Source organism: Rhipicephalus sanguineus, unplaced genomic scaffold (genome assembly GCF_013339695.2).
Source record: "Rhipicephalus sanguineus isolate Rsan-2018 unplaced genomic scaffold, BIME_Rsan_1.4 Seq4969, whole genome shotgun sequence".
Taxonomy (NCBI): domain Eukaryota; kingdom Metazoa; phylum Arthropoda; class Arachnida; order Ixodida; family Ixodidae; genus Rhipicephalus; species Rhipicephalus sanguineus.
Window position 1 is genome coordinate 9153 of NW_023615374.1, and position 13447 is coordinate 22599.

A 13447-nucleotide genomic window follows, 5' to 3' on the forward strand; every position below is an offset into this window, starting at 1 on the left:
CCAAAATGAAGTTTTTCAAAACCTCAGTAGTGAAGAGGGCGAGGGCTGAACAAACACTGCTCCAAGGAGCCAGTATCCTAGGGTAAACATGCATGATATCTGTTGATGGTGTTCTCACACTCTGAAAGACCGTCGAGCTTCGCCTCTCGATGAAGACAATGTCTGCCACGGGTTAGAAAATATTGCTAGGGTGTATATTACTTTCTTATCGGCGAAAAGAGGGTCGGCACAGTTGGCGACGTCACACGGCACTGCTGTATATCCGAGTTCTCGACGATGAGACGTATCACTGCTAAATTTGGTCGGGTACCGAATATCACCACCGTTGCGAGTACCGAGGACTGCACGACACTTGATCTCACGTCGGCAAGACTAGACCTTTTACGTGAACAGCTCTGCCGACACGCACATTTGGCACCTCATAATGCTACGCCCTTTTTCGTACTCTCTCGACATCATGTTTTAGTTAGCAAAGCATTGCTCCGCGCCAAAAAGCACCCGGCATTGCTATTCAGCGCGCACTGGCATCAAAAAATGGCTCCAAGGAGCGATATGGCCATCGACGCAAGTCTGTTTCACTCTGAAGAGGCAACATGATGTGGCTGTCATGTTGGTAACCGCTAAGACCTTCCATGCACGCCAGCCGGTCTGGCAACGCACTCGAGCATTTCCGGTGTCAAAGCAATAAACATCAGTTCTGCCATATATCACTGTAGATTTCGGTCTCGCTTCATACAACTGTGACCACCTCAGCGCAGACGTTAATTTATCAAATATCCTTGGCTCAGTATGAGACTCCCTTCAAAGTCATTCCAGCTCAACCGCCCTCTTTGTTGATGCAGACAAATACTGGAAGAAGGACGCGTATGCCGTCAAAGTCGTCAATGCCAAGGGGTCACTAGTCAACGCGGGCACGGTGATCACCGGCTTCACTAATGAAGTCGAGGAACTGGCTATCGCGGTAACTCTGCAAAAACGAAGAAGGGACGTCACCATCTTTTCAGACTCGCGAACTGCCATGTCAGGCTCCAGCTTCCGGCACATTCGTGGGTGGAGCCACCTGGCTGAGATAGCGGGACCTACAGTCGCGTTCAGCTTCTGCCACTTTTGGGTCACAATAAATTTCTTATTCACTCACTCACTTACTCAATGTCATTGAACGCATTGCTGATTTAACGAATCTGCTCAGACGTGTAGGGTCGCAAGGATGCCGCTCTAGCAATACTTGACTAGTGCACGTTACGCGCCTTCACATATTTTAACCTGTCACGCAGCCTTAACTCCCATGTTGGGCTTGGTCCGTGTAACGGGGAACGTAATGCAATGGCTGAGGTGCGAGGAAAACGAGAGCGGCAGTAGTTCTTCGAGCTAAGGCAGAACCCAGCGTATGGCAGTTTTGATGTATATAAGGAGGCGCTTAAATTGATTTGGACGATATGAAATCCGCTGAGCAAAATGAAGTATTTACTTGTTATTAGATGACAGAAGAAGAATACGAGATAAGTACAAGGTAAAGATTATGTGGAAAAAAGACGCGATTTGAGATCCGCATTGCTTCTGGATTCCACCCTTCTCTGCGCCTTTTTTTCTCTTGTGGACGTGCTTGCAACACTGTAACAGCATCCTCCAATAACTATCCCAACTGAACGTCGCCAGCTTCAGCGCTTACAGGCCCTGGTGCCGGTCTAAGAACCGCAACTTGAGGTACTGCACGTGACCAGACAGTATAGAAGGGCTGTTGATGTCGAAAGGCATCTTGCCAGCTGGGAGAACGCGGAATCGTTGAAGGAGTGACGTCACGGCGAGGAATATCTCGACAGTTGCCAATATCTCGCCGGGGCAGGTGCGTTTTCCTGTGAAAAAAGTGATTTGCAAAAAGCAAGGAGTTTAGCATAGTGAACAGCATTGCGAATGCTTAGCTAGAAAGAGATGGATATATGCTAAAGTTCACAGCTCTTGTCCTGTGTTTGTGTGCGCGCGTGTTTCTATGTCCTGTACCCAATTTACACTCTGAAGTTTAGCATTATGAACCAAGAAGCCCTGCATCGAATACTGTTAAGAGAGCTTGCGCACCGTGTTGCAAGCGTTACACCAATAGTTATGAGAAATAACAGACAATAATGCCAAGGAAATTATACGGCATGCTATTTGTAGTAATTGCGATATAAATGCGAAGAAAGTAAAGTGAACGAAAAGATAACTTGCCCCCGGCAGGGACCGAAACGGCGACCTTCGAATAACGCGTCCGATGCTCTAGCACTGAGCTACCGCGACGGCCATCCTCCCGTCCACTTTTATGGGGTCTATATGTGCATTTAATTGTTGGAGCGCTAGGCAGAGCTGATCGCAGCCATGGCGGCGAGTGTGGAACACTCTTTTTCTGCCTGCTGGCGTTACGCAGCACGTTATCGGTCCCTGCCGGCGTGAAGTTATCCTTACGTCCACTTCACTTTCTTTCCATTTATATCCTAATTACTAGAAATAACGTCCCCTCTACATTCCTTGGCAATATTCTCGGTTCGTTCTCATTAATATGGTGTCTAACAAAGAAAAACGAGCCCTTAAAAGTCGGCTTCTTTCCTTTATACCAATAGTACTTTTGATGCTGCATTGCAGTTTACAGTAAGCCGATGTGCTGATGATGCAATGGCTAATCAGGGAGCACCGCTTGTCCTTGAATGATGTAGCGTGCAGTGTGCATTAACCTGCGACGTAGAGGTCGTGATTGCCTCCCACTCTTTATTAATACATCGTTTGCATGTCTACAGTCATGCTACGATTTCAGAAGCAGTGGTGGAATGTTGCGCCTCAATTACTACACTTGGAGCGCAGCAAAATGATTTTGCAGCGATAGCCGCTACACATTAAGTGTGGCTGCGATAGAAGTCGTGGTTCGCTTCATGCAGATGTTGTGTAGTACATGTGCCAACTTACTATTACAAATATATGTGCTTGTCGCGTAAATAAGGAAGAGTCTAGTCACTGATTGATGTTATTGTACTTGTTAACCCAGCTCTCAAAAAGGAAGTATTTGGAGATATTTTCCCCCCAATAGAAATTGCTATTAAACTCGCGTGCCCGGTACTTCCATGTCACGAACGGCATGCGTGCTATCAGGATGACGCAATAATCTCAAAAAAGAATGGAAAACTGGGCTACTCGGTGGATGTGCATAGGGTAGAAGGTGGCATTCTGTTTAAGAAATTAGCGAGTGAACACTATTAGAAAAAGTAAACGCGCGCTAGCCAGATGTCGAGTGTTGTTAAGAAAAGCGCACCCCAAATGGTCCAAGCTACTTTGATAGAGCATGGTTGAAGATAAACAGGCTTCACCCACCTACAAGGGTGGTATGATGGGTAGAGTACCCACTTCGCCTTCTATAGCTTCTGTGGTGTTTACGAAGTACCACGTATGTGAAAAAAAATGGTGCTTACTAATTCGATGTAAATTAGGTTGTGTACAGCGAGGAACGTTTAAGAGGCTCATTGTTTGTTCACCGTTCCTTACCGAAGGAGAATGGAAGGTGACATTCAGGTTTCCGCGCCATAAGTGTTCCGTCCTCATTCAAGAAGCGTGTCGGGTCGAACTTCTCCGGGTCCTTCCAGAACTTTGAGTCGAAATGCGCCGCCCAGAAGTTCGCCATAATTACGGTGCCTTTTGGAATGAAGAACTCGTCCACAACGGTGTCTTCGGAGGCTCTGAAGTGACGGATAGTGACAAGATCAAAGTAGTTAAAAAGATAACTGGAAATGAAATGCACTACATTTTTTTTGTCGAAAGCTTTACTTTTTGTAATAGCATTGTACGCGTTGTTTCTAGATTTCATTAGATGTTTCATCCTGTAACTGCTGTTGTACGGGTGACCAGAGCTCAGCCAAGCTGCTAAAACGCAGATGTTTTTTCTGGGCCCCTGTTTTGCAGTGACAATCAACTCTATTGCTCGCAGCGAGATTAAAGTTTCGCTGATGGACTGATTTATTATCCGAGGAATTAAAAAGGTACGCTGATTTTGCGAACGTTGTCATTTTGAAACTGCCACATTCTGCCTCAGTCGCTTTATGACGTCCTACTATAACCCTCCAAGTAGAGCAAAATTCATAGGCTATGGAGAAGCGAGCGACGCAGTAAGCGTGAGAATATGTAGTCCCATCTTCCTCAGAAAGGGCTTTGCAAGAGAAATTCGTTTTGCTGCCACTGCAATTGCACACAGATAGATGCTTGCCTGAGGCTGCGCTTGAGTTTAGGCTGCGTGGCAATATCCTAATCGAATGAAACCTCGGCTTTACAGTAATCAAGTCTGTGAAACGAGCTCGAGTTCGACTCAGGCCTGAATTTCTTGAGAGCTTGCACCGAACAAACAGCGGAGGCTCGTTTTTACTTTCTGAAAGCACAGATCGCTCCCACGAAACATGATATTATAGCAGAAGGAGTTAGCCTGGTATACAATATTGCTGCTCCTCATTAGTTGACGCTGGGGTCGTGACATCAGCCACGTGTCCAGGTTCGAGGTTTGCTCATATTACGCCACTTTGGCTACTTTTGAGGACGGCTGCGGTAGAAAAAGGTCTCGGCTACTTGGCTAGCTTGATCCACTTTGCGTTCCTTCAATTTTCGGTAAAATATAGGTCTCTGGTGATATTGCAGTCACTGGCGTTGGAGTATGCGGATTTAAAATTTGGCAGCCATTGCTCGTTTCGAGCTCCCAACAATGAATTTAGCGCTTGAAGTACACAAACAAAAGCTTCGGATACGTGCATTGTACAAACGAAATACTGTCGCCGCTCATGGCCAGAGCTTACCCACCACGTGTTGCTGAACGCGACCTTGAAGTGCAGTTTGAAGCAACCAGGCCAATCCGGGGCGCTTCCGCGCTCCTCATCGAATGCACTCTTGGCTCGACAATAGAAACAGGAAGTCCGCCGAACCGCTTTTCAATTCTTGGAATTAAGGCCGAGCTGCTAGTGCTGAACATTACTCGCGCGCACTTAATCATCCCACAAGAAAGGATTGTGACGGTAAACACTGCAACTTTGTTTGAACACCGGCAATCGTGATGGGCTTAGTAATGCCATATTCGTGTTGTTCTTCGTCAAAACGCTATTATTTGTGGTACTTTTAACAAAACAAAACTCGCTGAAGATGCGTGGAGAATGTCACGTTTGCTACATCGCAGGACAATTCGTCACTGGGCATGATATGATTCACAAAATCAACACCTTGTGGTGCGACCGGGCCGTTCTGTCTTTAAAGTGCTAATTTTGTACTTATTTGCGTTTTCGTCAAAATCGGGTTACATTTAGACGTTTCAATGAGCATTTTTTGGAGGAGAGGCTGTGTGTTCTGCTCAGTGATTGTGAACGATATGCGCATGTCTTCTCTGATACTGTATAAAATGCCGGTTTTCAATTTTCAGTTCGTAGTCAGCACTTATTCCGTGGTGTTCGTTCTTTCGGTGTCCTTGTTCTGTTCGCGCTGTTTTATCGTATGCTCTGAATATTATAGACCCATTGTAGTGACGCCGGTCTCTACGTCACAAGCACATGAGATGACGTGAGGGCTAGAATCGACGGGGACCGACTTGGAGAGGTGCCAGAGAGACAGACCTCCGACCACACCGCTCCGCCGTATGAGCGGTGTGGTCGAGAGCGAACGTGTGCTTGTGTTGTCACATAAGAGAGAGCCACTCACGGCTGAAGAGCGACGGTGTATGAACAGCGAAAAAAAAGGAGGGAGTAGCCACCGCAGCGGTAGCGTGAACCGGCGGCATCAAGGAGTATGCGTCAGTATTCTGCCACTTGCTCGTCTCCATGCACACGTCGAGTTTTTTAACATGAAAGTGTTTTATGCCGGGGTCCACCACGGCTCCACTGACGTATTTCCGTCACGGATATGACGCTGTAAAATATAAAGACCAACAGTGCGCAAAGAAAAAGACCAGAAGAAAAAGTTGCGTCACCGGGAATCGAATATACGACCCCTCGCTCCGCAGCGCGTAGCGCGAAACGATTCGGCCACAAACGGCACGCTCTTCACAATGCTAACGGCGAGGTATTTATATACACCATTTGCCGGTGGCGATACTCAGAGATCCGTGTTACCGCGTGTTTTCGTTATCAGTAGCGAGGTGGCGCGAAGGGCTCGAAGAGCGCGCTTTAAAAGTCGCCGCCGTTGAGACGAGCGCCCGCCTCTACAGAGCGTGGTCGCGCGTGCGTGCGTTTATCTCGTGATCGCGGTGGTCCGAACGTCTTGCGTTGAGAGCCCGAAGGTCACTTGGCCCACTGCAGCGGCCGCTTTTGCGAAAGGAGCGCGGTGCTCTCGCAGAAAAGAGTTACAAATATGACAGTTCGCTCTCATCCTGCGTATGTTCGTTCCGTGCGTCTTTCTGCTTGAGCAGCGTGTTGCAAGTTTCGAGCTGCTTGCGGTTCTTCACGTAGCATTACAAATTGTTGCTGTAGCATTCACTCCTTCGCCCTTGGGGCGAAAGAATGCACAAAAACGCTCAACTACGTCAGTGAAGACACGTTTCACTTTCGTGTTATACCGATTGCTATGACAGAGGGAGCAACCATGTTTTTTATCAAGTGAAACAAGGACAGCAACGGAAAAACAGAACAGCAGCAGCATCAAAGACAAGGGATGTAAGCGAGCGACACAGTTTGTACTCATGCTTAGAAAACCACAGCGGAATTCATATAGAACTTTAGGATTACGCCGGTGTCCGTAACCGCTATCGCGCAAAATGAAAAAAAAAATATCCAGAATCGCATGGGATTTGTATCCGGGCCCTCTGTGTGGCAGTGGACTATGTTCTACCACGGAGACACACCACGCCTGTGCATAAAACACCTTCGCAAAAAGACCCTGTACAGGCGTCATGTCGGGCAAGGATTCGCGTTAACATATGTAATATAGGGCGGTACTAGAGTAAAATAACAACCAGGCGTTACACAATTGCGAATTGCGTAACGAGTGGGTTGTTTAATACCTCCAATCCATTAAAAAAGGCTGAGCCATAATTCTTCATCGTCATCAGCCACAGCATCAACAAAATGCTCGCAACACCCATTACAAAGGGATGATCCATAATTCTTAATCGCCTCGGGCTAATGAATCAACAAAGTGCACATAATGCCTTACATATGTGTAGTGAGTACGTCGCTTCTCCGCAGAATCACGAATAATGGGATAATGGGTGCTTCACTACTACACAAAAATTGCAAGTGTACTTATATTAATTTCCCCAAGAGAGTTTACGACTGGCTCTAGAAAGGCCAGTCTTCCGGCTTTCGCTGTGACTGTGCTGCGTATTGCGCGCGTGCCTGGCGTTTTATTCCTCTTAGCGAAGACGAATTGTAGTTTTCAATGGATCGCCTCTCGATCGTCAATAATAGCAGTTGATAGGTTGACGCTGTTATAATTTATAAGTGGGCACAGCCCAAAGGCTATAAGGGTTCAGCAGCGTTTCGACGATAAATTGAATTTCTCTTAATGCGGTCTCCTTCAGGTCAATTTCCACCCTTCCGGCCGATCGTTCTAAATAAATATGCTTGCGCTTCCACATGCCGTGTAGCATTTGCTGCACTAATTCACTTATTCGGATATTCAGTTGAATATCTTAAGCAGAAATGTGAAGGAATTGTGAACGAGGCAGATTTCATCCAAGTTTCGTTGTACAAGCTCAATGAATGTTGAAGGCACCTTGCACAGAATTTGGATCATTGAAAGCTCAACAAATTGACAATGGATGTGCAATGTGCACTTTCGTAAGCCTGATCTTTGAGTGAAGCGTAAATTGTTATTTGTCGTTAGTGTCCCTTGAACTACGCATAGACTCAGCGGGTATATGAGCCACTCACTCTCGTGGTACGCCTAGCGGCGTGCTTGTTTTCCAGCGGTCCATCTCCCACACGCTCGCCATGGTGAAAGGCATGCGCAGTCGGTCTTCCCACGTTGGTTGCCGTTCTCGGCCAATAACCTCGTCAATTTCGCGCTGTACCTGCGCAAGGAAAAAAAAAAACTCACATTCATTATTGTAACACGTCCTAATGCAATGTGGAACCGGAAACGCAGTACACAATGGTGCACACAAACAAGAGGGAATTCATTGCTATGAATTAAGTAAGATTGCCGAATTACAGCTTAAGCAAGCATAGCAGAGCCCTGCAAGATCCATCCATCTATCCGTACATCCATCCATCCATCTATCTATCTATCTCTATCTATCTATCTATCTATCTATCTATCTATCTATCTATCTATCTATCTATCTATCTATCTATCTATCTATCTATCTATCTATCTATCTATCTATCTATCTATCTATCTATCTATCTATCTATCTATCTATCTATCTATCTATCTATCTAATATCTATCTATCTTCTATCTATCTATCTATCTATCTATCTATCTATCTATCTATCTATCTATATCTATCTATCAAGCCGCCTATGTCTGGGTGATCACCTCCTTAACTTAGCACAGACCACGATTGACATGGGAGGCTAAGAGGGTTTGACGAATATGACTGTCATGACATGGATAACGCTAAAATCTTTTCGCGTACTTCTTAAAAGCCTTTCCTCCAGACACGTGTGGCACGTGAGCGTATACCATGGTCCGTGGTATACGGCTATGCGACACAGGTGAGTGACAGTATTTCTACCCAGGCACGGCCAGAACAGACATTGGTGATTTAAATGCGAGAGCGTTAAGAAAAACCGACACCGGAAGCGTTGACCCGACGAAGGCAAAGGATGGAAATTAAGATCCCAGCAGTAATCGGACCCAAGCATTTTGCGTGGCATTCGCGTTTTCTACCACAGAGCCACGCCAGGTCTAAAAACTGGTTTGGAAAAAGACCCTATGCAGGCGTATTGTCGGTTTACCGTCAATTGTGGCTGTAGTGCTGGCTCTCTGATTTTATAACAAAGCAACCTTTAACCCCCTTTCCCACCTTAGCCCCAACAGCGACCAAGAGTCGTCCTTTTATTTCAATAAAGGTCACATTCAATCATTCATAACAAAGCAATAACCACTACATATGTACTCCTATGATACAGGCGTCGTATCGGGTTAACTGCAATCGTGGTTCCAGTTTTGGCTCCGCTTTCATAGTAATATAATAAACATGAGATTTGTATTCCTATGATTAAGCAAGCGATATTCAAGCGTTCTTCGCTCCCGGAGAAATACGCTAAAGAACTTTCCATATGATATTCACATCATCGCACCGTAGCGTGCACTTCGTTTCGATAACACAGACGTTTGTGCTCTAACGTGAGTGCTGATAATACTTCAGACCATCAGTCACCATTTAAACGTCAGTGTAGTCGGCGTGCCTGGTAGGCCCACGAGACGCACACAACTCCTTCATTTACAAAAACACGCCGATCTACCTGGTAACGCTTGGCTAAAAGTAAAAAAAAAATGCAGCGTAGAACTACTGGCTGCCTGCTTCGCATGAAACCGATTCCCACAATGCGTGGGATGTGCGAAATTTTAGGGGCGAAGTTCCTTAAAGCGGCACCCGTTCGTCCCCGTCGTAGTGCGTAACCAGTCTTAACGCTAGTACCAGATCTTGACCTCCAAGGTGGTGCCGGTGGGATATTTCTCCTGTGCGTTGTTGAACAATAAAAAATTCGCAGCGTGCGCGTTAACTAAAAGCCGAATTCTTCTGTCTCTCATTCCCCATTAGCAGCCATTGGCATGTTCCAGTAGGAAACGTTAGTAGAAGTAGAAGTGTAAGTGTTAGCTAAAAGCCGACTTCTTCTGTCTCTCATTCCCATTAGCAGCCATTCTTTACCTCCAAGGTAGTGCCTGGTGAGATTTCTCCTGTGCGTGATTAAACAATAAAAATTTTGTTCAGAACGCCGTTGATTGATGAAATAAACCAACGAAAGACGCCAGATGTTTTCTAAAAGCAAAACGAAAAGACGCCAGATGGCCAGATGTTTCTAAAGCAAAACGAAAAGACGCCAGCTGCTTAACGAAAGACGCGAGATGTTTTCTAAAGCAATGGTTTTCTAAACAATGAAAATTCACAGCGTACATGTAAAATTAAAGTGAGCTGCAAGTCGTCATAACTCTAATCGAACCTTTAGTATAAACGCGCCCAATCTCACGTCGGTGATGATGTACTGGGCAGAATTCACGGAAGATTCACGGTTTACCGATGAACCTCCGCAGCTTCGCCCACTCATCATCATTCACTCCGTGGATATGCTGTGATTTCTTTTTCCGTGAACAGTAGGTGTGATCTGGTTTGTTTGCGTTCTCTTTTTAGAAAGATCGGTAGTTGTCACATTCGTATTATTGATACAGCAAGGAAGAATGATCAGGTGCACATTATTCGTGGCAGGAAGGTATCGTGAATAGAGTCATGGCACCTCAACAGGTCGGGGCCACTTGGCCCGAGCAGAGACGTTACGCATCACAACATTGGCTTTGATGCGTAGCAACAACTGTGAACCACCAGTGGCTCATACTCGCATTCAATGGAGTGTGGTATACGGGTATGTGCCACACTTGATTGAAGAAAACGATTTCATGACGACCACAACAAGTGTCTTAGGCTATTTGTGTAATGGCATGTTTATCATGCTCGTTATACACTAAAGCCCTCCCATGCAAATTTCGGTATGTGTGACGTTGAGTACACGACCACGAGAGAGTCAAGACGTAGGCGGCTAGATAGATAAATACGTAGACAGAAACGGTCAAAGTGCCCGTAGTTCGTTAAGAAATGCATCACGTTTAAAATTTAAATCACGGTTAAAGCCTAAATCGAACACAGGCACTCTGCGCGGCAGTGAAGTATTGTACCACAGAGCGATGGTCGCACTTGGAACAGCTTCTGAAAGGGACCGCATACACTCTTCATGCCGGGACGACGTCAATTGCGGTGGCAGTGTTGCCTATCCGCATTCATAAAACTGTAATAAACATATTATATGCACTCTGACGCGCCAAGCTATAGCCGACCATTTCTCAAACCGGAGGAATACGACGAAAACCGCTGCTTATAATGTGCACATCATGTTTGTTTCGTGCAGTTCGTTTCGATAAGACTGATATCTGTGCTCTAACCTGGCTGTCGACGTTACGTCGGACCATGGACACCCTTTGGGCGCCACTGAAGTCGGTGTGTCTGGTAAGCTGACGATATACGGATAACCACTCAAAGTGCACAAAGACATCGGTCCAACTCGGAACACTTGGCTCAGAGCAATAAGAAAATGCTGTGTAGGCCGCTACTTGTAGACCGCTACTACAGATGACATCGAGTCCCAGAATATGTGAGATATACCGGAATTTTTAATTTAGTGATGTGAACGGAGACGTATGGAATTGCCAGAGATACATTTGCGCTTGAGTATTTAGTGTCTACACTTCGCGCTTGCCAACTGCGTTTAGCTGCTATGACATTTAAAAGATAATTTCAGTGTTCCAGCTCATGTTGAGTGCACCTGAACGTATTGCGACTTCCGGATGTGCTCTGCGATGAGAACAAATGAAGGTACGAGAACAGTGTCCTTATCCGGAAATCGAACCCACGGCACACCAATGCTTAGAGTTTCGATCAGCGATATCTCAACTTGCTTCACTAGTATGTGGCTCTACTTGTTTTTAAAATTAGTTGTAGAGCAATAGAATGTTCTTTACCCAAAAGCACGGCTCTTAGCCTCACCGCGAAACCATAAGGCTTATAAAACTCGACGGGAATCTCTCCTGCATTCATGCATACATATTAATATTCCAAAAGGAAACACTCGCTGCATACAAGAAATACATGTTCAAGTTCGCAGAACAGAATACAGCCTCTTTTGTTTCAGAAAACGCCGCGAATGCGGCAATACTCACCCTAGCTTGTAGTGTGTCTGGTTCCATAGCGTGCTTAACCATGTGCCACTGGATGGTGCCGGCGGTGCTTGCGGTACCAGCAAGGAGGAAGCTAGTCACCATGCCGACTAGCGTTTCCACTGCGCAACATCAAACCACGAAGATAGGTTAATAATGGCGGTAAGTATTGTGATGACTCTTAGCGCTCGAGGAACAAATGGCACAGTACACAATGGTGCACACAAACAAAAGGGAATTCATTGCACTTCCTGTAAAGTAAGTAAGGTTGCTGAATTACAGCTTAAGCGAACATAGCAGAGCCCTGCAAGTTCATTCAAGCACGGGCCTTTGAGTTTCATTTCCGCAGCATCGTATATCGCACTGTCGGCAACTAAAATGCCGAAACGCTAGATTTTCAATAAATCTTAATTCTACCTCAACCTGACGAAGCACTTCTTCATTTCAAGTCTCGTCCTTTTATTTGTTAAGTGTTATGGGTCATGATTGACCGAGCTGAAATGGGCACTGGCAATAGAAACATTGTGCCGCGGACGAACGTACATTCAGCATTAAAGCACACAGAAGCCCAATATAAATAATTATTTGCAATAGCGTCTTAATAATGAAGTTAAGAGCGATAGCTCTACGCCTCCACGTGCGAACACAGAAAAAGTGTCGATTTGAAAATCTGACCTTTAAGCGCAGCCAAACTACTACCAGTGTCTCTGAGCTGCGGCGCTGGCGTCTCTGAGGTGCTTTGGTGCTTCAAAAATTGGACCATCTCCCCGAAGGGAACGCTGATGGGATACGAAGCAGCAGCGTTGCGCACGGGTGGCGTCACGGGTTGAAACGCGGGTGCTGCGGTGAGCGCTGGAAGATTCGTTTGAAGCGAAATTCGGTCTACTGTTTACTGGTTTAAACGTTTGTTTGAAACACATACACGGGAGGCGAGCGGACGTTGGAGCCGGCAGCTGCGGGCGCTCCGGCGGGTGAGGGAGAGAGTGATGTACGCGCGCACCTGCGAGGGAAGAGTGCGAGGGGAGCGTGACGTCAACGCCCAGCTGCGGCGTGACCTACTTGGCACCGCTCCAACACCTGCGCCGAGGGAAGCGCGTTGCCTCGCGTATGTGCGGACGGAGGGACAGCGTGACACAGGCTAGTGAAAGAGCTGCTTCGCATCTAAAAAAATTGTTTAGACATTTCCCTTCTCGCCGATGAGTTCAAGCCGACGTTTTTCAAGGTTATCAAAGCGTTGATCACGAGCTTCGTTCCACGCGAATTGCTTGTCGTTAACGAAAGACGCCAGATGTTTTCTAAAGCAATGGTTTTCTAAACAATGAAAATTCACAGCGCACATGTAAAATTAAAGTGAGCTGCAAGTCGTCATAACTCTCATCGAACCTTTAGTATAAACGCGCCCGATCTCACGTCGGTGATGATGTACTGGGCAGAATTCACGGAAGATTCACGGTTTACCGATGAACCTCCGCAGCTTCGCCCACTCATCATCATTCACTCCGTGGATATGCTGTGATTTCTTTTTTAGCAGGCAGCAGCAGCAGCAGCAGCAGCCGTGGCATCAAGGAACGCCGCTAAGCCACAGTCTT

At 46.2% G+C, this 13447-nt stretch overlaps 1 protein-coding gene across 1 annotated transcript; it reads right to left on the reverse strand.

The window, feature by feature from the left end:
* Window positions 1-1475: 1475 nt before the first annotated feature.
* Window positions 1476-11963, reverse strand: LOC119377583 (vitamin D 25-hydroxylase). The gene is made up of 4 exons (XM_037646978.2): window positions 11862-11963; window positions 7857-7996; window positions 3508-3698; window positions 1476-1853 (listed from the first exon to the last, which is right to left on the reverse strand). Exons 1-4 carry the CDS (start codon window positions 11961-11963, stop codon window positions 1666-1668), a joined length of 621 nt encoding a protein of 206 aa, XP_037502906.1. The 3' UTR covers window positions 1476-1665.
* Between the last annotated feature and the right edge of the window lie 1484 nt (window positions 11964-13447).

Excerpts from the sequence above, each read along its gene's own strand:
- LOC119377583 (XM_037646978.2), bottom strand. The coding sequence starts at position 11,963 with ATGGTGACTAGCTTCCTCCTTGCTGGTACCGCAAGCACCGCCGGCACC. Across the intron at positions 7,997-11,861 it reads CAGACACACTACAAGCTAGG|GTACAGCGCGAAATTGACGA; the intron begins GTGAGTATTGCC and ends TTCCTTGCGCAG. Across the intron at positions 1,854-3,507 it reads TCACCTTCCATTCTCCTTCG|GAAAACGCACCTGCCCCGGC; the intron begins GTAAGGAACGGT and ends CTTTTTTCACAG.